This window comes from Emydura macquarii, unplaced genomic scaffold (genome assembly GCF_026122565.2).
Source record: "Emydura macquarii macquarii isolate MOO-44397 ecotype Brisbane River unplaced genomic scaffold, CSIRO-AGI_Emac_v2 contig_1348, whole genome shotgun sequence".
Classification (NCBI taxonomy): Eukaryota; Metazoa; Chordata; order Testudines; family Chelidae; genus Emydura; species Emydura macquarii.
In genome coordinates, this window is record NW_027131485.1 from 9519518 (window position 1) to 9541922 (window position 22405).

The 22405-nt window shown below is 54.7% G+C and overlaps 1 protein-coding gene across 1 annotated transcript in view; it reads left to right on the forward strand.

The window, feature by feature from the left end:
• Window positions 1-4081: 4081 nt before the first annotated feature.
• The window catches only part of SBK1 (SH3 domain binding kinase 1), a 65389-nt gene continuing 47065 nt past the window's right edge, over window positions 4082-22405 (forward strand). Inside the window, exon 1 of the mRNA XM_067551098.1 lies at window positions 4082-4776. Within this exon, the coding sequence (XP_067407199.1) occupies window positions 4715-4776 (62 nt within the window). The 5' untranslated portion in view covers window positions 4082-4714. The remainder of the gene's footprint in view (window positions 4777-22405) is intronic.

Consider the following 22405-nt stretch of genomic DNA (forward strand, 5'->3'; position numbering starts at 1 on the left):
GCAGCAAATTGGGACAGGGCAGCAAAATAGAACCTCCGTAGATGTCGGTAACTGCTCCTGGTCGCAGCCCCAGAGCAGCGCTGGCGCAGAGCTGCCTTCCCATAGCCAGGCCGCATGGCGGGAGCCGGTCCCTGTCTGCATGGTACTGACTGGGAGGGAGGGAATAGTCACCGCGACTGGGGCATTCAGGTAAAGAACCATGAGCCCCAAAGCAGGAAAGCAGTCCCCCATGCTGGGGCAAGGCTCCACCTCCCCCCCGTACCACCAAACATCCCATTGCAGGCATCAGCACTCACAGTGTAGGGCAGGGTTCAACTCCATACTCCCCACACCCCTGTAATCTCCATGTCTGGGACGGCAAATAGCCCACTGCGGGGATCTGTGCAGAAGACCCCCCGATCATGAGAGCCCCCGTATGTAGAGATCAAATATTCTGTGGCTGACCCCAATGGTTACCAGTGGCAGCGTGCATTTTGAATGGGACCTCATACCCAGCCATTTCCGTCCCAGCTGGTGGGTATTTGTAGCCTGCCTCTGCTTACGAAGAATTGCTAAGTCACCACTGTATTTGTGCAGCATGTTCCTCCAAGCCCACATTTAAGTCATCTATTGTTATTGTAGGGCCTACCTCACATATAGATGTTTAAATTACAGATGATGGAGTTCACTGGCACAGAGATGCTATGGTGTTTGGACTGAAGAAAGCAAGTGGCCCGGAGGGCCAAGCAGGAATCTTCCCACCTCCATGCTGACTTCACTCTAAGGACCCCTCTAGTGTTCTCAAGGGGATACTGCACACAGTCACACCTGCTTTATTCAGCTCCCATCAAAAACAATGGCTATGACATGTTGATGATGATGATGTTTTATACTGCAGTGGTGCCTACACACCAGCCAGGTCAGGACTCTGTTGTACTAGGCAACACACACACACCGAACAAACACGCCGAAACACAAACACATCTACAAACACACTGGAAGTGACAGTTACACATGGGTTTTGCTTTTGAGCAAGGCAGGGATGAATATTGATGCTTAGTTCAACCTCTGGAATGGAAAAAAATTTGAACTGATGCTCAAATACTATGGTGATGGGAGCAGTATGTGGCAAGAATCATCACAGATCAATCGATAGATAGTGTAACACAGATTTAAAAAAAAAAAAAAAAAAAAGGCTCGGGAGGCGATCCTGGCAATTACGGGCCAGGAAGCCTAGCTTCAGTACCGGGCAAATTAGTTGAAACTATAGCAAAGAACAGAATTATCAGACACAAAGAAAAACACAGTATGTTGGGAGAGAATCACCATGGCTTTGGTAAAAGGAAGTCATGCCTCACCAATCTACTAGAATTCTCTGAGCGTGTCAACAAGCATGTGGACAAGGGTGATCCAGGGGATATAGTGTACTTGGATTTTCAGAAAGCCTTTGACAATGTCCCTCACTAAAGGCTCTTAAGCAAACTGATGAGTCATGGGATAAGAGGGAAGGTCCTTTCGTGGATCAGTAACTGGTTAAAAATAGGAAACAAAGGGTAGGAATAAATGGTCAGTTTTCACAATGGAGAGAGATAAATAGTGGTGTCCCCCAGGGGTCTGTACTGGGACCAGTGTTATTCAACATATTCATAAATGATCTGTGTAAACAATGAGGTGGCAAAATTTGCCGATGATACAAAGTTACTCAGAATAGTTGATTACAAAGCTGGCTATGAAGAGTTACAAAGGGATCTCACTAAACTGGGTGACTGGGCACAAAATGGCACATCAATTCAGTGTTGATAAGTACAAAGTAATGCTCACTGGAAAAAATAATCCCAACTATACGAACAAAACGATGGGGTCTAAATTAGCTGTTACTAGAGACCTAGGAGTCATTGTGGATTGTTCTCTAAAAACATCAACTCAATGTGCAGCAGCAGTCAAAAAAGCTAACAGCTTGTTAGGCACCATTAGGAAAGGGATAGATAATAAAACAGAACAATTTCACAATGCCTCTATATAAATCCATGGTTCTGAATACTGCATACAGTTATGTTTGCCCCAGCTCAAAAAAAAAAAAAAAAAAAAAAAAAAAAAAATTAGAATTGGAAAACTAACTGAGAAGGGCAACAAAAATGATTAAGTGGATGGAACAGCTTCCATATGAGGAAAGGTTACAAAGACTGGGACAGTTCAGCTTAGAAAAGAGATGACTAAGGGGGTTATGATAGAGGTCTATAAAATCATGAGTGGTGTGGAGCCAGTGAATCGAAAAGTGTTATTTCACATAACACAAGAACTAGGGGTCACCTGAGAAAATTAATAGGCAGCAGATTTAAAACAAACAAGAGGAAGCATTTCTTCACACCAGGCAGTCAAGCTGTGGAACTCATTGCCAGGGCATGTTGTGGAAGCCAAAAATATGACTGGGTTCAAAAAAGAATTAAATAAGTTCATGGAGGATGGGGCCATCAATGGCTGTCAGCCAAGGTGGTCAGGGACTCAGCCCCATGCTCTGAGTGTCCCTAAGCCTCTGATTACCAGAAGCTGAGAGTGAACGACCCGGGATGGATCACTTGATCATTGCCCTGTTCTGTTCATTCCCTCTGAAGCGCCTGGCGTTGGCCACTGTTGGAAGACAGGATGCTGAGCTAGATGGGCCCTTGGTCTGACCCAGTGTGGCCGTTCTGATGTTCTGGGTTCTAACCAGGTCACTCTGCTCACCTGAAATGCCCAGTCCATGTGGAAAGGAGAACTGGAGCCGGAGGTTTGGATACCAGGAAGATCAAGGCACATGTGTCACCAGGAAAGATGGAAGGAGCTCTGACATACACGTCTTCCCTTTTGGTTCTCCAGGAACATGGACCCTCCTGCCTTCACCAGCTCACTTCAGTGGCCTCTCGGGGTGGGAGGAAGCTGCACGCTAGCCCAGGGCCAGCTTTCTGCAGCAGGCTGAGGCCAACAGGTAGATTTTGGATTGTTCTGTGCCAGGGACTAGGCTGAGTTTCCTCCACAGGAGCCTGTGGTGAGTTGTGTGGTTGATCTTGTGAATCTCCCCACTAGCCCCACACATGAGCTGTCCGGAGGTCACATAATAAGGTCAGGGCCCTTCCAGCATGGCAGAGAAAGGAGGGAGTGTGTCTAGTGCAGGAAGATGTGGTTAATGTCCATCCTAGCTGGTTTAAATCCAAGGTCCTGGCCTTGACCCTTAGATCCCCGATGAACCCCGCGGGGTCCAGGGACCTGAGTCCAGCTCTTGGTTCTGACACCCGCAGCAGGGCTGCTGCAGAAGAGGGAGTCTAGGTGGAGGAAGGAGGGCGGTGGGACTCCATGGCAATTTGAGCATCTCCCACCTTTGCCCCAGCCCTCCCCGAGGACAAGGGCTGGCTCGCGGGCACAGAAGGAGAAAGGAGAGGGATTATCAGCACCCTGGCAAAGAGCCAGCAGCTGGACGGAGAGCCGGGGAGCAGCGAGGGCAGGCCGAGGGTCTGACGCTCAGCTCTGTAGGGACCTGGACACCATGGGGAGGGGGGTAACAGCTGGCTGGCCGAACGGGGGTGGCTGGCAGGGTGATAGGGGGATGGGGGGGGAGGGCTGAGCTGGAAAGGAAGTTGTCTCAGTGCAATGGGCGTGTGACGCGGCCAGCCCCGACCACCCCAGGTCAAGCCAAAGGGGAACAGCCTGGGGCGATGGCTGCTGAGCCCCGCGTCTCCTGCGTGCACAAGGGCTGGGCCGGGCAGCGGAAGAGTTAAGCGCCCAGCCTCTCCCGTGAATCCGGAGCTATTAATACCCGCACGCTGGCTTGTGTCAGAGCGAGCCGGCTGCTCTGTCATCCGGACGGGCCCCGCGGAGCTGCGTCTCGGCGGGGCCAGAACTTTTCTCCGCCCCCGGTGCCCAGCGCTCCCCTCCCGCCCCACGGGTCCGCCGAGAGCCGAACCTGCCGCCGGCTGCCGAGGCGATCGGCCGGGAGGGGAAACTTCCCCGAGGGCAGGACGCGCGGCCAAGTCCAGCTGCGCCCCTGGGATCCGCCTTCGGGCACCGCCGCCCGCCCGGCCCTTGCCGGAGCCGCGACAGCAGCTACGCAGATCCCGAGCCAGGATGAGACCCAGCGCCGGGCGGCCGAGCTCTCGCACCGCCGCCTTGGAGGAGCAGCAGGACGCCGGCGGTTCCCTGTGCCGGGGGGTCCCTGCGCCCGGGGGTCCCTGCGCCGGAGATTCCTCCCCAAGCGCCTCGGCTCCGGTCCTTCCCGCTCAGGCTTCAGCCTGAGCCCTGGGCTCTCCTCGCCCTTCCCCACCCGCCCGAGGAGGGAGTCCCGCTCACCGGACAGCCCCGTCGCGTCCCCCGGAGAGCGCGCTACAGCCGTGGCCCCAAAGGCGGCTCCCACCGGCTCCGGCCCGGCCGCTGGGCGAGGGGCAGGCGGGGATTTTCTGCGCCCTCTCCGCGCTGCCGGGGGCGCTCCCCGTCGGGCGGGCCGAGGGCGCAGGGTCCCCCCCGAGGGCGCGGGGCAGGAGGCGCCGCCAGCGCCCGCCGTTGGAAGAAGCGACGAGGAATTCGGGGGACAAAGCGCCACGATGACGCCTCCCGGCGACCGGGCCGGGAGCCCGAGGACCTGCTGACCCTGGCTTCGCTGGCCGCCGGGCAGACTAGCGAGGGGCAAGATCATGCCAGCCCCAGCCCGGCGCGCCCCAGCCTGGAGCCGCCCCAGCCCTGGTGCGCCGGCCGCGGCGGCGAGGCGATGGAGACCTTCTGCTTCGTCTGCTTCCAGAAAGAGGAGCTCCAGCCCCTGCCGCTGCACAGGTCGGTTCAATCCCGCTCCCCGGGCCGGCGCGGGGCTGAGTGCAGGCTGCGGCGGGCGGGGACGGGCTCCCGGGCACTAGCCGACGCGTGGGGAACAAGGCCAGGACGGCAGAGCCGGCTGCCGCGCGAGGGAGGGGAGGCGCGAGTGGCCCGGGGAGCCGGGCCGGCTCCCGGGCGTTGCCCAGGAACCCGCCCATCAGCCCCGCTTCGTCGGAAGTTCCTCCAGCACCTGCCTCGACTTCCCTCTCCAGCGGGACCGGGGGACCCTGCCACACTGCGGCAGAGCGGAGAGAACCTGGGGGTGCGTGCCTGTGTGTGTGTGTGTGTGTGTGTGAGAGAGAACCTGTGTGTGTGTGTGTGTGTGTGTGAGAGAGAGAGAGAGAGAATGTGTGTGTGTGTGTGAGAACCTGTGTGTGAGAGAGAAAATGTGTGTGTGTGAGAACGTGTGTGTGTGAACCTCTGTGTGGTGTGTGTGTGTGTGTGTGAACCTGTGTGTGTGTGTGAGAGAGAGAGAAAGAGAACGTGTGTGCGCGCACTTCCAGTCTGCTGTACAGAACTGCCTGGGTGGGTGTGTCGGGGTGTCCCCGTGTGTACAGCTGGGGAGCGCCTTATATCCAGGAGGGCACGATCCTGTGGGGAGTGTGTAGTGTGGACACGCGCATCTCCGCCTGGTGTGCCCGCGTCTCTCTGTGAGCAGAGGCGCCCCGGCCGTGCGGAGGGTCAGAGCCTGGAGCCGTAGCCCAGCTCTGGGCGTGGCAAACTGAGCCGCTCCTAGGTGGGATTTATCTAATGCAACAAGTACCGGCGCGTCTCCCTTCCCGGGCACGCGAGCTCCTGCCAGATCCCTCTTCAGGGCCTGATCCTGGGGCGTCCCTGGCAAAGTGGCACCTGGGTATTCAGAGGGGCTTAGCCAACCCCCTCCTAAACCCAGGGGAGTATCAGTTTCTCCCCCTGCCACTCGCAGCGCCCGGGCAGACAGACCTGAAACCAGGGGAGGGGCTCTGACCTCTGGCCAGCCCCTTCCCCTCCAGGCAGGTCCCAGCAGTCTCACCCAGGAACCCTGGCAGGGGCAATGCTGCCCGCCTGCTGATTAGACCCAAGCCAGCCTTCCCACTCCCTCTCCCCTCCTCCACACTGAGCCCTTTTCCTGGGGCCAACCCCTGCAAAGGAGCACCTCCCCCTCCCCCCGGGGCCGGGCAGTGCCACAAAACTCTGCTCATTTGCTCCTCCACTCTGCAGCCTGGCCTCAGCTCTGCCCCCTCTCTGCCAGCCATGCAGATGGCATTGTCTGCTCAGCCCCCCGTGCAGCTCTCCAGCCTGCCCGGCTCTCCTGGAAGAAGCTGGCCTCGACAGGGTCAGGAGGGTTACTGCGGGAACGACCTGTGTGGTGCCAGCTTGCTGCCATGGTGGAGGTCCGCATGCGTTTCCCAGGGCACTGTGGATACATGTTACCTGCCGGCTAAGTGTATTCCAGGCAGCTCCTGGCTTCCCCAGGCTGGTGTTCGCTGTGGATTTACCTGTGGACAGGTGCATCTTTGGAGGAGATGGGTGAAATGCAACCTCCTCCAGGGTGGGATGCATCGGCAGCCATGTCACAGAGCGCAGCCCTTTAGGACAGGAAGTGGAGAAGGCCATAATCATCTGCACCTGCCTTTTAGGGAGGCGGAGTGTAATTAACCCCAGTTAGAACTGGGCCAGATTCACCCTCTCTTCTCTTGTGAAAAGCCCCAGGGGATCCTTAACCACTGCATGGGAAACAGACCAGGGACATGGCAGGACTGGGGCATCTTCCCATCCCCCACTACCAGCACAGGGAAGATGTGTGGGGCACACCTCCGTGGAGTGACCCTGCTTCTGGCTTGGGGTGGATTCTTCCCCCAGCATTTTCCCCTCCTCTCCGCTGGCCTGGCTACTCAAAGCAGGGCCTGGGCTCTGGGCTTGGAGCCCAGCATTGCAGCCCATGAGGCGTGTGCAGAGGAATCAGGCCATGGGCGGGTCCTGGCGAGGCATCGGTCCCCCAGCGGGCAGCGAGGAAACACAAGCGTGAGCTGAGCTGGGCTTAGCTATTTTCAGGCCCATCTCACAGTCTGAGTAGCGCTTCTCACCGGCTCAGCTGCCACAATGCCACACTCAGCAGAAGAGGCGCCTCTTCCCTTCAAGGTCACGAGGCCTAAAATTAGACCTACCAGCTGCACGCTGGTACGCGAGCTCAGACGCCTGCCTGCAGCTCTGTCCCCTCTGCTCCGATCCTGCGAGCCGGGTGTGTGCTGGGCGGGAAACTGGACAGGTCCCCGGGCACAGCAGGGCTCTGGGAGCATGGGAAGGAGGCATGTCTGCTCGCCCAGCGAGACTGGGTGACGAGGCATGTGTGCCAGGGCCAGGAGACCGTGAAGCTCCCTGGGGTTGGATTTGGAGGCCAAGGTGGGGAGGGGCAGCTTTCATTCTTGGGGAGGTAAATTCAATCAGGGGGCTTCTCAAAATCCCTATGGCTGCCCCTTCCATCGGGGAGTCCTGAGCGTCTCTCAACCTCTCATCAACCCTAACCCCCCAGGCATGTGTTCAGGGTAGCTGGGTGAGATCCTGGCCCCCCACTATGGCTCCTGTATTCAAAGATCCACAATGGCCCCCTGGGGAATTCCACAGCCCAGGAACAGTATAGGCAACTCTACTATATCTATCCATCCATCAGTAACGCTCTATCTATATCTATCTCATCACCCCTATATCCCCCGTGCTTATCCCCTGGGGTAGGTGGGATGCTGGGGCAGGGCCCAGGCGTGTTCGGGACTGGCTGGAGAAGAGAGCTGCCATTAGCTAAAGCAGTCTCTGGGCTACTCTAAGTTACCTCTGAGGCTATATCAGCTGACACAGCATCCCAGACTGAGGGAGGCGAAAGGGCAACACCCAGCCCTCCCCTCTCTTGTGCTTACTATGACGTACAACACAGAATCTGGCCATTGCACCTAGAGGCACAGACAGACTGAGGAACGGATCAGCCTGAACTCACACAGCAGGTCAGAGGCAGAGCCAGGAACAGAACCCAGGCGTCCTGTGTCCCAGACATTCCGGTGATGAATGCAGCATAAGAACCACCATCGAACAGAACAGTGCCCTGCAGTACCCACCAGACCACGCTTTTAGGGCTAGGTGTGCTCAGGGCTTCTTGCCCTTGCCCGGCCACTGCCCTTTAGCGCTCCACGGGCTGCTGGCACACAGGAGCCCTGCCTGGACACTGTAAAATCGTAACAGCTTTGTGGTAAAGGGCACAGGCGCCAGCTCAACTAATTGTGGTGGGACCAGCACTCCTTCAGCAGGACGACCCCATCCTGTTCTCCGAATCCCAGCATACTGCTCATTCAGCTTGCCAAATGACCCTTTATTCCAGCCCTCCCCACTCAGCCAACAGCTGCCTTCCCAAACAGCCCCCATCATCCTCTGCGCACTCCTGGTTTCATGGCAAGAAGGGCCTTGCACTCATCCCTATGATCCTTTGAGCCTGCAGCCCCGTGCATTCCCCCAGGCTCAGGGCAGACTCCTTGCAGCAGCCAGCCTCCTCCCTAGGTGCTGGGAGCGTGGAAAGTCCTTCCAGAGACTTTACAGCTTCTTTGAAGCAGGTGAAGAGGGAAGAGGCAGGGCGGGCTGAGACAACGGAGCACTGGGAGCGCCTCCCATACCTGGCAATGGGTTCAATTTCAGTGGGCAGATGGAAGGGAAGCAGGGAGTTTTCAGACAGTACACTCTGATGGAAAAGCTTTAGGCATTCACTCCTTTAGCCGTCTGCGAGCAGGGAGTGGAGCCACATCACCGAGGTCTGGGAGGAGAGTCGGTATCATTACCCCCATGTACAGACAGGGAAACTGAGGCACCGAGTGGGGGAGTGACTTGGCAAAGGTTGTCCAACAGAGTCAGGAACAGAACCTAGGAATGCTGAGTTCCCTGCTCTACCCGGTAAAACACATACCTTGCCGGTGAAGGGCCCAATTCTGAATTGCAGTAGAGCTGCACCCTGTGTGGCGCAGGGACCATACAGTCCTTCCTTTGTGACTCCAGATTCTGGGGCTACATGGAGATCAGGCCGGGTACTGTCATTAGTCAGAGCAGCCTCAGGCTTGCACCCCTAGGCTCGCCTTCGATGCTACCCCAGCTCTCTGCCACCTGGAAATTCCCTCCTGGCTGGACATTCCCCAGTGGCTGGTTAAGATGACTTGCAGGCTTCTTTGCACTGCCAGAGCAGGGCAGCAGAATCTGCCGCACAGCTGCATCTCTGCACCAGGGGGCTGCAAAGCGGCTCTGAGCAGCCACTTGCACCAGCACAGCTCACCCTGGTCTCAAGGGAGACTCTTCCCAACCCACAGAGCTTTCCCCAGCCTGAGGCAGCCACCGCACAGATGACACATATTCCCAGGGTACCCCAGGCCTGGAGGGTAAGACCTGTGACCCACACCCACTCAGTGTGGTGCTCTGTCCCCCCAACCTCGAGGTGGCGGGGTCACAAAACGGTGGATGGGCCTGCCACAGCCTCGGCTAAGAGCTGCTCAGAGCAGCACCGGAGGCTCATGCTTTGAGATCTCAAAGCCTCAGTTCTGATCCCTGCTGCTGCTGCTGTCCCCCGAAGTGGGGCGTTTTTACAGCCAGAGCCAGCTGTGCATTGAGCGATGCCTCGCTCTGCATGCCAGCCCTGCCCATGCTCCTCTCGGGCACCGTTTGCTGTTGGGCTTGTTCTTTTGTGTGTCTTCTTCCCACGCATAAAACGGGAGGACCCTGCGACCAGAGCTCTTGGGCAAGAAGGTCTGTCAGGATGGTGTCCACGCTCTTCTCTCCTAGCCCCCGCCCATAGTCCACACGCCCTTGGGGGACATAGAACCCAGGCAGCATCTCTGAAGGCAGCGTTATTGACGACTATATGTTATTTACTCCCCAGCTCTCTCCATCCCCAGTGCTATTAATGATGCTCAGAGCCCGTGTTATCAATAGGCATCTCGGAGCAGCCTGGCTCTGCGGTCTGCCCCATTAGCTCTCCATTTGATTTTGACGGCGTGCTAATGACGAGTCTCTTCCTGCCCCCTCTCCCGCTGCATTATTTACAGCTGTCTCCGTGCTGCCGGGCTGGGTGCTTGCGATCGCCCGGCATCACGTCATCTCCCAGGGAGATTTGTGCCTTATTTGTAAAAACAATAACAGAATCTTGGCGCTTCGACGGTGCCTTATTTACAGCCGGCCTTGTGTTCCACCCACGTGTTGTTCGCCATCTCCGGGCTGCAAGCTGCCGCAGCTGGCCCTCCTTCCACCCACCGGCCAAGACCCCACTGCAGGACTCAGCCTCGCTCAGGAAGCTGTGGGATTCATTCCTTTAGTGTAAATCACATATTATGGCGCCCTTGATCACCATGATTCAGGATCTCTGATGACAATCCTACTCAGTAATAAACACATAGGGGACTGTTTGCGTAGGACGGGGAGTGGTGTCACTCTGGAAGGCGGCAGGTACTTCCTAATGAAGGGCAATCAGGAGGGTGGGTTACTGTGCTTATTAGCGAAGCGTGGATCCTTGTGGGACATGAGCCTGCCCTCTGTGGCTTAGGCCTGCCTCTGATCCTTGCTGCATCCTGGGCCAGGCCTGGGACAGATGCTCTTACCTGGCTTACGTTCGGCTGCTGCCTTGGACTCTGATTCCGTGGGTAACCGACCAGCTTGGATGTTCTGACCCTGGCCCAGGGTTTGGTTGAACATGAGTTTGGTTGGTGCTCTGAGCCTGGGGAAGAGAGGACATACCGCTTCTACTGTGTCGTGATGGCCCCACATTACCGCATAGTGACATAGACTGTGCTCTGTACTGGAGAAGGGCTTAGGAGCCCAGCCTCTTCCCTATGGGGGGAGGGCAAATGTCATCTGTTGGCTACTATCTTTCATTTCTCTTTTTCCACACTCTCGCTCCTCTTGTTCCCGGCTCGCGATACCTTTCTAGAGGCCTCATATTATTCATCTCCGATAAGTGCATTTAATTCTGGTAAAACACAGGCGAGGGGCGGCTCTTCAGCCTCATGGCCTCCAACTATTCATAGCACAGGCTTCCCACTCTGCCCCGCCTTGCGCATTCAATTTCCAAGGCCTGTCTCTGTTGTAGCCTCTCTCTGCTGAGACTGCTAGCAAGGGCTAAGAGGGCTGGCTCTGACATGGACACAGGTCCCCTGAGACCTGGAGTAAAGCCACCATCTAGGCCACGATCAGCTATGTGATGTAAAGGCTTTCCACCACTATTGGGATGGGTTGTACTAGTCACCTGGAGATGAAAGGCTCTGTAGGAGGACTTATAAACTCTCTTATTTAACCCCCCCTTTAGCCCATTACTATTCCAGCTTCACACTGGGGCTTTGACTGTGTCTTTAACTGAGCTGAAATGGATCTGCTTTCGGCTCCTTCCCTGTGCCCATCCCCCAGTGCCATCCATGGGCAGTCACAGCTCTGCAGCTCAACAGCTGGGCTGCTGCCTTCAGTTAAGTCCTTTCCAAAGGGCAGCCGGGGAGAATTAAGTTTGGGGAGGACCCAGGTGGCCACTGTGATACATAGTGAAATGTGCTGCAACAGGGCCCCAGTCTCCGGATTACCTGGGGTGTTGAGTTACTCCTGACAGCACGTCCTCCGGTGCTTTGTCCTGGCCAGGATTAAATGTTCTTTTGGATGGGTCTGTGGTGTAGCGGCTCTCGCTGGAGGGTGACGGTGCTGCTGCAGTCTGACCCATAGAATCCATGTGGGGGTCAGGCCGAGATTTCCACAGGAGCAGGCTGAGCAGAGAAGGTATTTCTCTCCCCTTCTTGCTCTCCTGAGATAATCCCCTGACCAGGGATTATGGGTGCGTAAGGCTGCCCTGAGGCAGAGATTCGGTCCACACCAGCCACAGCCATCTGTCACGCCTTGGTGTGTAACAGGACACCAGCTCACACACCATGTCCTGCTGCCACTGCAGATGCGCTTGGCTCTCTACCCACAAGGCAGGTGAGGTTGCATTTCCAGTCCTAGCAGTAGGCTTGAGGGGGGTGTCCCTCTCTGTTTAGTCTTGGCTCTCTTTTGTCCTGGTTTGTCCCTGTGAAGGGCTAGTGATTGTTCTTCCTAGGCCAGCCACAAGGAAGCTCTCAGGCGGGAGGACGGGTGACCTTGCAGCTGAGGCACCAGACTGGGTGCAAGGAGACATGAGTGCTCTTCTTTCGGCCCTGCCCCGAGTCATCATGTGACCTTTTGGTGCAGGGGGCTATTACTTCAGCCTGACCATGTGTGATCCAGCACCTGGCACAATGGGCTAGGAATCAGGAAGGGCAGGCTCCAGCCTCCGCCCTGCCACGGAGTGGCACTGGGCACATCTTTTCCTGCCTGGCGCTTTGGTTTGCTCACATGTGGAAGGTGTCACATGACACCAGTCTGCCTTTGAGCTCCTCTGACCATAAGTGCTACATGGGTGGTGTTCATCCGGGCGCCTGTCTCTTTAAGTAGCCAAGACCAAGCCAGGCTCTGATTAGGCCATGTGCAGGCAGGGGAATAGAAGCCCAAGCGGTTATTTAGTACACAGCGAGCGTTGAATAGCATGGACGTTGCAGAAGTGGTGTGAAAGGTGGCGCTAGGCAGGCTGAGTGAGGGAGATCCACAGGATGACAGCCGGCAATGGGAGAGGACGCAGAGCGGCGGTGAGCCGTGCAGCATAGCAAGTAACCCACTCCATGACTACAGAGGCCAGGCCAGGCCAGGCCAGACCCCTGCGGGCGAGACTAATCAGGTAATTACCGTCAGAACCACAAGGTCCATCTGTGTCCTGCAGCAGTGGGGATGAATCCTCATTCGTCATCCCAGAGAAGTCCTGTCTCTTCTCCCCCACTAGGGGGCATTGGTGGAGCTAAGGAAATGAGATGGGGAGTGAGAACAAAAGGGATCAGAGATGTAGGCTGGGGCAGAGCCCTGGGGCAAGATGCTTGAAGGGCAGGGAAGACACTAATGGAGGGCTGCAGCTCTGTGAAATAGCAGCTGGGTCTGGCAGAGAGGAGAGGGCTGTGGCGCTCCCTCCCCCTCTGTGCCCTGCAGCTGGGAAGATGTAAGTGCCTGGCTATTTCTGGGCTGTGAAGTGACACTTGCAGCCTCTATTTAAATAAAACACCACTTGTTAACGGGGCTTCAAACTAAGTGAAGCAGGATCTGAGAAACCAGCTGCAACGGAGCCTCCAGGGCCGGCTGACTCACCATTGCAATACCTGCTCCAAGCTCCGCCTACACTCCCCAACTCCACCCACCCTCTGAGAATAGCTGGGGGTTCCTGTTAGAACCATCAGTAGTGAAACAGTTAACAGGGCTGTGTCAGTGTTAGACCTCTGAGTTAACACCCCATTGAGCTGAATGGGAGCAGTTCAGCCCTCTCTCAGGGCTGTTATTTCAGGCTGCCAGCAGACTCAGGCTTACTCTGCACTGACACAGTGTGACAGCATTGCGTGATCAGCCAGGAGTGTGAAAAAGCCACCCCCCTGACTGTCGTAGCTATGCCAGCCTAGCATCAGGCACAGCTATGGCGATGGAAGAATGCTTCTGTTGAACTAGCTACTGTCATTCGGGGAGGTGGGGTTCCTACCCTGACAGAAAAGCCTTCCTGTCAGTGCAGGGCTCCCTCTCCACTCCGGTGCTATGCGGGATAGCTCCCACTTGTAGCTGCACCCTTTGACAGGCAGCACTGGGGCACCACCCTCACACACACCCCCTGCTGACCCTGCCATTGCATTGCCCTCACCTCCCTCCGTGACTATTTCCACCCCCAGTACTGCAAGCAGAGCCCCCCTTTTGCGGGGCTCTGATTTATTAACTCTCGGACAGAGTCTATCTATCCACCCCTTCTTCGGCCCCTCGGGTCCCAGCCTGTGTCTGGGCTCAGCTCGGCTTCCTCTCCCGCATGCAGCAGCTCCTCGGGACTGCGTGCTATGCACCAGGCTCTCAAACGACTCCCTCCATCAGCTGACCTACAGCAGCCTTTTATCAGGCCCAGGTGCTCATTAGTCGATGCGCTGCCAGCCAGCTACCTAGGCAGCTAATTACTACAGGTGGGCCAGGGCCAGCTTGTTCGCCTTAAAGACTGGGCCCTGGCTCTTAAAGGCGCTGGCCACCCCATGAAAGAGTCACCTTTGGAGCCAGCCAGTCCTGGCTCAAGCTGACCCAAGTGCCTCTGTCAGTGGGCAGTGCTCAGGCCGGGTCACAGTGGGTCAGCCTGGTGCCACAAATTGCCACCCCATAGGCCCATGACCCCCCTTCCCCAGCTGCCCACCTCCTGTAGGGCAGTTCTGTCATAGAAGAGTTAAGCCGTCCAAGCTGACCTGGCAGATGTAGCGTTGTGGGTGGGCAAATCTCACCCCTCCTGCTGAGCTCTGGGGGGCCCATGGGCATCTGATCAGGGGACAGACCTCCCCTTTGCCCTGGGAATCCCTCAATGACTCCTCTGCGACTGGGGTGGGGTGAACCAGGACTCACGAATATGCCTGTGGGGTTCACCACAACCTTTAACCTGAGCTGGGAGGCAGGAATGCTTAGCTCCTCCCCCGCCGCAGAGGAGCAGAGCTTGGATAGTCTCTGGTCTGGGGCTCCCTGGCTCTTTGTCCCACACTGGGCCTTGTCTGGGTCGGAGCGGGGCAGGGAATAGAGCTCCCGGGGTGGAGCTGAGTGGGAGGAGGGGAACAGGGTTGGGGGGGAGGATGGGGCCCAGGCCATTGTGGGTATCTGTTTCCGACTGGGATGTAGGCACAAGGGCAGAGAGCTTGGGGACCTCAGCCTAGGGGATAATTATTGGGGGCTGTGCGTGGGGATCTGGGGTATGAAGTTTTCCTGTCACCAGCCAGCGCTTGGCCTGGCTTTCCTGAGCTGTCACTCGGCAGCGACCCGAGAGCCAAACTTGCAATAAGTGCGGACCGTACACAAAGGACACGCTGGCGTTTGGCTGCAGGCACCAGGCGCGTTGGCTGGCTGGGAGCACAAGGCCACTTTGCTGCGTGGCAGGATGCAGGATGCGCACTAGATGGCGCTTCAACCTCAAATTCCTACCATAGGGGAAGTTGCTTGTGTGGATGGGCTGAACTGAACACATGTTGCTTTATGGAAGGCATCGCTTCTTCCCCCTCCTTGGGTGCCACATCTCGCCAGGACGAGCCATCTCAGACCAAGTCCTGGCAGGGGTTGAGGGAGGCAAAAGCTCCTCCTGTCAGTCAGACAAGAGCAGAGAGGGTGTGCTCTGGAGTTAGTGCCATTCCCCCAGAGCAGCCATCTACGATGGCATCTGGTGCTTCTTGCCTTTGGTGTGAGGAGCTGCCAGGGTGAGCCTGCCTGGGCACGGCAGGGTGGGGGCCGGGTGAATGGCCCACGTTTTGCACATGCACATCCACGGCCGACACATCTGCTATCTCAGTGGTGATCTGCTCTGGTCCCGCTGGCTCTCTCCAAGTTCTTCACAGAGCAGTGAGCTCCGGGCTGGCGGCGCATGGAGCATGCAGGTAAATGCCTCACTGGAGGACCGGCAGTCCCCCCTTCTGTGAAGCTTTCCAGGCACCGTGGTCTCTCCCAGAAGAGCCAGGGTCTGTAATGAGCATTGCCCTGGCCTGCGGAATGGTAAACGTTCACCTCTAACCCACATTTTATCCTTTGGCTGCTGGGGGGCACGTCCAATCCTTTCTTCCTTTGGGCCGTGTTCTGCTAACGGGGGGGGGGGGGGCCACTTTCCTCAGGGGGCATGTAATAGAAATCACTGGGGCTCTCTGTGGAGTAAGATGCCATTTGAGAGGGGCAGGCATGCTGGATGGCCATGCAGAGTGACTGGGGTGGGGTCAGGGCTGCGACATGCATCTCAGGTAATGGGGCCATTCCGAGTGAGTGGCTAAACTGGAACTTCCCGGAGATTATTTGGAGCTGAAGGCCATGTCCCGTGTCGCTGTGCAGTAAGGTCTTGGATCTGATCTGCTACCTCACTATCAGGAGCTATTAATGTTCTCCTGCTGCTCATGCAGATGGATAAGAGTCCAGCTAGCCCAGATCCTGCCTCAGCAAAAATAGACCAATGTTAATTTAGTCCAGTGACCAGTGACTCTTCAGAGGAAGGCATAACTCTCCCCCCTATAAATATACTATATTCCATGGTGGATTTTCTTCCTGACCCCAGCCAAGAATCTGTCTTTGCCCTGAGGCATGAGGGTGAATTAACAATAACCCTCAGCACTGACATGGCACCATTCATCCGTAGCCATCACAGCACTTTGCAAAGGTGAGAATCACCATTCCCATTGTCCTGAGAGGGAAACTGAGGTGCAGAGAGGCTATGTGACGTTCCAAGGTCACACAATAAGGCTGCGGCAGGGCCAGGAAGGGAACCCAGATCTCTGTCAAAACAAGATGCCCTTGTTCAACCTCAAGTTCCTGGTCTCGGGATGGGAATGCCTGACTGAAAGCTAAACTGTGTTATGTAGGAAGTCAGAGCAAATGAGCACAACTGTCCCTTCAGATCTCTGACTCTCCAGACGCCCAGCCTCATATCCCATGCACTAACCCACCATGCCTCACATGAGAGCCTTGGGCTATTTTAGGCTTTTACTCATATTTATTTTTCTTGGAGCATTTCCCCCTTTTTATCTGGAAATTGTTACTTTGATGCAAGCCGAATGGAGAAGCAAGGCAGGCTGAGAGCCCCGGCAAGCTAGCTGTGGCCCATGTCCATTCAAGTGCCTTTCATACTACCTCGCAAGCCCACTCAACCTTGAAATGTGCAGGCTAGTGCATTGTCCCTAGCCTGAGGACTAAAGAGGAGCACTTCAGAGAAGTGAAGTTCTGGAACAGCCTTCCAAGGGGAGCAGTGGGGGCAAAAACTGAGCTGGCTTCAAAACTGAGCTTGATACATTTATGGAGGGGATGGTATGATGGGACAGCCTAGTTTGGCAATTGACTGATCTTTGACTAGGGTGGTAGATATGCCACTGGCCTGTGAAGGGACGTTTGATGGGCGGGTTCCGAGTTATTACAGAGAATTCTTTCTTGGGTGTCTGGCAGGTGAGTCTTGCCCACATGCTCAGGGTTTAACTGGTTGGGGTCAGGAAGGGATTTTCCCCCAGGGCAGATTGGCAAAGGCTCAGGGGGTTTTTCGCCTTCCTCTGTAGCATGGGGCATGGGTCACTTGCTGGTGGATTTTCTGTACCTTGAAGTCTTTAAACCAGGATTTGAGGACTTTAATAACTCAGTCATAGCTCAGGGACCTATTACAGGAGTGGGTGGGTGAGGTTCCGCGGCCTGCGTTGTGCAGGTCAGACTAGATGATCGTATTGGTCCCTTCTGACCTTAAAATCTATGAGTTGCATTAAAAAACCAACCAAACATTGCCCCATAACCCTTTGGAGACGGGCTGCCTTTTCGTGTTATGGGGAGGCACTGAGGTGGGGAGGCGGGGAGGGGGACTCCTAACCATCCCTGATAGAAGTGGGGGGAGTTGGTGGAATTCTGCAAAGGGTCTGATTGGGACTGGATCACTGATGTGTTTGGCAGGCCTCCCTCAACTTCCCCTTCCCATGCTGAGGAACGGATCCAGGCTGCAGCATGACCTTGCCAGAGAAGGACGTGCTCCAGTCTGCTCTTCCCCACTGTTCCTATAAACTCCATGGTGCATCTGCCTAACAGCAGGGCCGAGTTGTCTTCTGCAAGCCGCTCCTGTGCTGCAGAATCATCACCTGCTGCCTCTGGTAGCGGGAGACAGAGAACCAGGGGGAGTAATGACCACAATAGCAAAGCAAAGCAGCTTGGTGCTTTCCCAGCCAGGAGGCTGCCTTCAGCCCATGCAAAATCACATCCCAGGAGATGCTGTGGTAGACGGGGCTGTGGTGTATGGTTTGTGATTCCGGCACCGAGACAGGCCAGGCTGGTTTCTACAGAAGGGGCATAAACAGCTCCCAGATGGGATTTGGAGATAGGCCTTCGCACACAAGGCTCTGCTGACATCCCAGGGCAGGGAACGTCAGTCTCGCTGCCCGTGGGACCCCGCCTGGCTCTTAAGGTCAAATGAGTGATGCAGGATTTGCATTTTGGCTCGGCAGTGCTGAGGCCAGGGCTAAGGAGGGCAGAGAGGCAGGGTGAGAATGAGTCAACCTTAGCCGGGTCATGTCCGGAGACACGGTGATTCACCCATTCCACGGCCAGACGCGACCTCTGGGGTCATCTAGTCTGAGCCCTGGGTAACACACAGGCCAGAGAACAGCTCTGACAGGTGCCTTGGAAGTATCTAGGAGAAGAGGCAGCTAGATCTGACCTGGGCAGGGCCAGAAGGGGGGCAGCTGGCTCTGACGCCCCCAGACACAGGATGTGGAGCAAGGTAAAGCCCCCATCACCCCAGCAGGTGGAGCAGGTTGGTCCAGCGTCCAGTCACTCTCCTGCTCAGTCCAGCCATAGTTTGCCTGTGGGGTCCGTAGGGTTGCCAGCACTGTATTTCAAAAAGAAGGGACTGTTTTCTTAGTAGTCCTGCTGCACCCCGTCCTCCCCATATTGTTACGATCATCATAGTTATTATTATTAACAAGAAGCTGGACTGACCTATGTTCACCAGGGCTATTTCTTGCTGCTTTTTGCAGCTCTCAGCTGTTCCTGAGATGAAGAACTAGGGGGCATCCCTTGTAATAAGGGAGTGTTGGCGATCCAAGGCCTGCCACAGGGGGATTGCAGTCCACAGCGAGCTGACAGCGAGCTCTGCCCCCTCGCCCAGTGCAGCAAGCCAGAGGTTGTCACACGAGCCCAGACCCACATCCCAGTGGCACCTTGGCAGGGAGCGTGCCTGGTGCTCAGAGCAGGGCACTGCCTCCTAGCTTCCATTCCCAGGACTGCCAACGTCTCCCTGTGCCAGGGCAAGTCGCTTGGAGCCTGCTTTGCAGCGGAGCCAAGCACTTGCAGCTTCCGTGAACTGATGGTTTTATGGGTGCTCAGCACCCAAGAGAGCCAGGCCCTGACACCTTGTTTCTCTCTATTCTCCCATTAGCAAAATGAAGAGAAAGCCACTCGCATCCCAGGGAAGCTGGGCAGTTAGTGCAGATTGGCAAAGTGCTTTGAGATCCTCAGCGGGAGAAAGGAAAGGCCGGAGAGCGGTGGGGACTGTTACACAGGACCTGGCGTGATGGCTGCCATCTCTGCTGACGCCAGGCACCTCCAAGCTGAAAGCACTAGTCCAGGGGCGGCCAAACTTACTGACCCCCCTTAGATTCCCTTCCCTGCTGGGCTGAACCCTCTAGCCACACTGTCCTGCTGCAGGGCAGAAGCTCTGAGCTCCCCACCCCAGTCTGGTAGGCGGAGAATGCGTCTCACAAACCACTTTGGCCACCCCTGCATGGTCCCTACTGCCTGCCCTGAAGAGCTGGGACCCGTAATATACTTACAGCCTCTATGGATCCAGCATGGAGGGGGATGCATAACGCACACTGACCGGTGGGGTCTACAGATAACGTGGGTCTGGGCTCAGTTACCTCTAGGGGAAATTCCCATTGAAAATTTTCAGCAGGTTCCACATGGTCAGCTAAGTTTTGGGATAGACCAGTGGATTTTATGGGGCTACTAGGTGGTTGTGGTTCCGCCAACAGAAACTAACAGAGACCAGCAGATGGAGCCTAATGGCACCTACTGGAATTTCCCTTGGGATCTTCTCTCTCCCATGCACTTCCCCTCTCCTCTGTTTTAGTTTGTACAGCCTCTGCCCACTCCTTTCCCAGCATGCCCCACTCCTGGTTTGTGCCCATCCCCCTCCAATCAGGCTCTCCCCATGTCCTCCTCCAGCGGGGGTAGAATTTTCGATATTGTCATTAAAAAGTGAAAATTGCTCAATTTGAACATTTAACTCTGGAGCTACCGGCAGTAAATGTTACTGAGACATACAATGCATCTAGCGCATGCACATTAATGTACAGGTGCATCTTAACCAAATTAACAAGAGTTGGTTGGAAAGGGGTTTTCACCATTACTGAAATCATTTCTGGAATTTTTCATTTACCAAAAATCTCCGGCACCATCCAATAGCATTCTCTAGGCTTTCCAAGGCCATGTATCCCTAGTCACCAACAGCATCCATTTCAGGAGTACCTATTCCTCAGCCAGAGGTATTGTAGTATATCTGGCAGTTTTTAAGTACATTTCTGGAACAATGGATGGATCTATTCCAAGAGTAACATGCCTTCTCCATTCCTTGGTACAGATGCACTCCAGGGACATCTGTTTATTTCATTCCATGTCCCCGTGACACTGCCTGTGTTGCAAGGCAGAGTTCACTACAACATGTATCAGCTGAGTGACCACCAAGCCACTATGAAATTGATCACCCTTTAGATTCTGTCCATATCGTGTCTCGAGCCCTGATCGAAATTTCAAGCATCCTTCTGCTACCACACTCCTTAACTGTCAGCTGCTAGCACCACTATTGCTAGCATGCGGTGGACAGGGAGCTTCTTTAGTAACTCTCCTGGCTGAAATTACAGAGAGATTGTACTATAGTCTGGGTTTTATAAAATGGCTTGGGAACATGTTAGGCAATGCTTAATTTGTGTCATGGCTGAGCCCCGGCATCTCTAGTTGGCAGTTCATAGCCCTGGCACCTCTAGTCTTGGCAGCTCATAGCTCTGGCACCTCTGGGCTTGCCACATCAGTTATGAAAGTAAAAAATATTGCTGGAGCCCCAGCACCTCTTTTCTTACAAATTAAGCACTGATGTTAGGTGCAGCCTCAAACTGTGCTAGGTGGCAAATGTGTTTGAAACAGCTCTGGTGAGAACACAGGCTTCGTGATCAGGCCCCTTTCATCTCTTTGATCTTAATTAGTTAATGTTTTTACAGCGCTTTGAAGACAGACACTTTATGCAGATGCTAAGTGTTGTTATTATTATTATTATTCAATCTATGCATGACCCACATGTCTGCTCGATAGCAAAGTACGTTGTGCAGGATGACAGCCCCAGCTGCTGCGTGAGAGCTGCTAAGGGGAGAAATTGCTAAGTTATTCAGGGTTGAGCTCTGGTTTAATTGCTTTAAATGAACTGCTTGGATCCGTAACCAAGAATTAGCCACTTCCTGGAAAGATTCTGGTACCCAGGAGAGGTAGCCTGCAAGGCCTTTGTCTGTCAAGAGTCAGGAGGGGAACATGTCACTCAGCATTGGGGTTATCCAGCTAGAGTGACACTGGGAGGGCTGGAGATATGGGTGCAGAATGCTATCTTAGATCAAACCATTAGTCTGTTAGACGCAAGATCCTGCCTCTCACCATGACCACTGGACAATTGGCAGGGTGCATACTGGGCTTTGTTTGCTGTCCCCTGTGCAGGAGAAAGATGCTTTCCTGACCTCAGTGGGGAGGAATTTATGGCGTTGATTACCATGATCTTTGTTGTGACCAATATCACATGAACCAAGAACAAAGCCTCTTAGTACTGCTTGCTGTATGCCAGTGGCTCTCAACCTTTCCAGGCTACTGTACCCCTTTCCGGAGTCTGATTTGTCTTGCGTACCCCAAGTTTCACCTCACTTAAAAACGACTTACTTACAAAATCAGACATAAAAATATAGAAGTGTCACAGTACCCTGTTACTGAAAAATTGCTTACTTTCTCATTTTTACCATATAACTATAAAATAAATCTACTGGAATATAAATATTGTATTTACATTTCAGTGTATAGTATATAGAGCAGTATAAAAAAATCATTGCAAGACATTTTAGTTTGTACTGACTTTGCTAGTGCTTTTTATGTTGCCTGTTGTAAAACTAGGCAAATATCGAGATGAGTTGATGTCCCCCCTGGAAGACCTCTGCGTACCCCCAGGGGTACGCATACCCCTGGTTGAGAACCACTGCTGTACATACCTAGTAAAGATTGGTGCAGGCCCTGGAGAGCTTACAGTTTGAGTAGAGATAAGGCACAGAGAAATCACAACTTGCATGAGGTCGCACAACGAGTCTGGGTGGAGCAGGAAATCGAATCTGGATTTCCTGAGGGCCATGCTTGTACCTTAACCTCAAGGTTAGCTCCTTTTCCAGCATGCTTGTATACACAGCTACTCATACCTGATCTAGAAACAGCTAAACGCTTCAAATGGGGACATCCGATGAAATGATAATAGCCACAACTTGAAACACACAGGAGGAGGATGCTTATGGAGGCACACAGGGGAAGAACAATTATACAGATGTGGCTAAAAAATAAAAAAGCAGGTCTCATCCCTCCTAGCCAGGGGGACCTGGCAGGCCTTCATGCTGGCTCTAAAATGATCTGCTCTCTCAATTGGCTTTCCAGAACTTCACTGTTTTCCTTCCAGGTAGCAGACTGGGCAATCTTGATTCGAATCTGAGGCTGGGAGGAGAGCTGAGAGGTCGGTTATCAGCATAATGATCATTGTCTTGTAGCAGTGATTAAGCTGGGCCGAAGGAAAGGTGGCTTTTTGTTTTTAATTCCCTTAGAAGCTCCCTCTGGCAGGATCCGAGCCTGGAGAGCGTAAGGAAAGCCAGTGTGGTTTCACAAGCTCTTATCTTATTTATATATAAGTGCAGAGAACGCCTTCAAGGCCAAGCTGCCAATTGTGTCTGATCTTTAGAGAAGGACGGAAAAGCATTTGATTTGC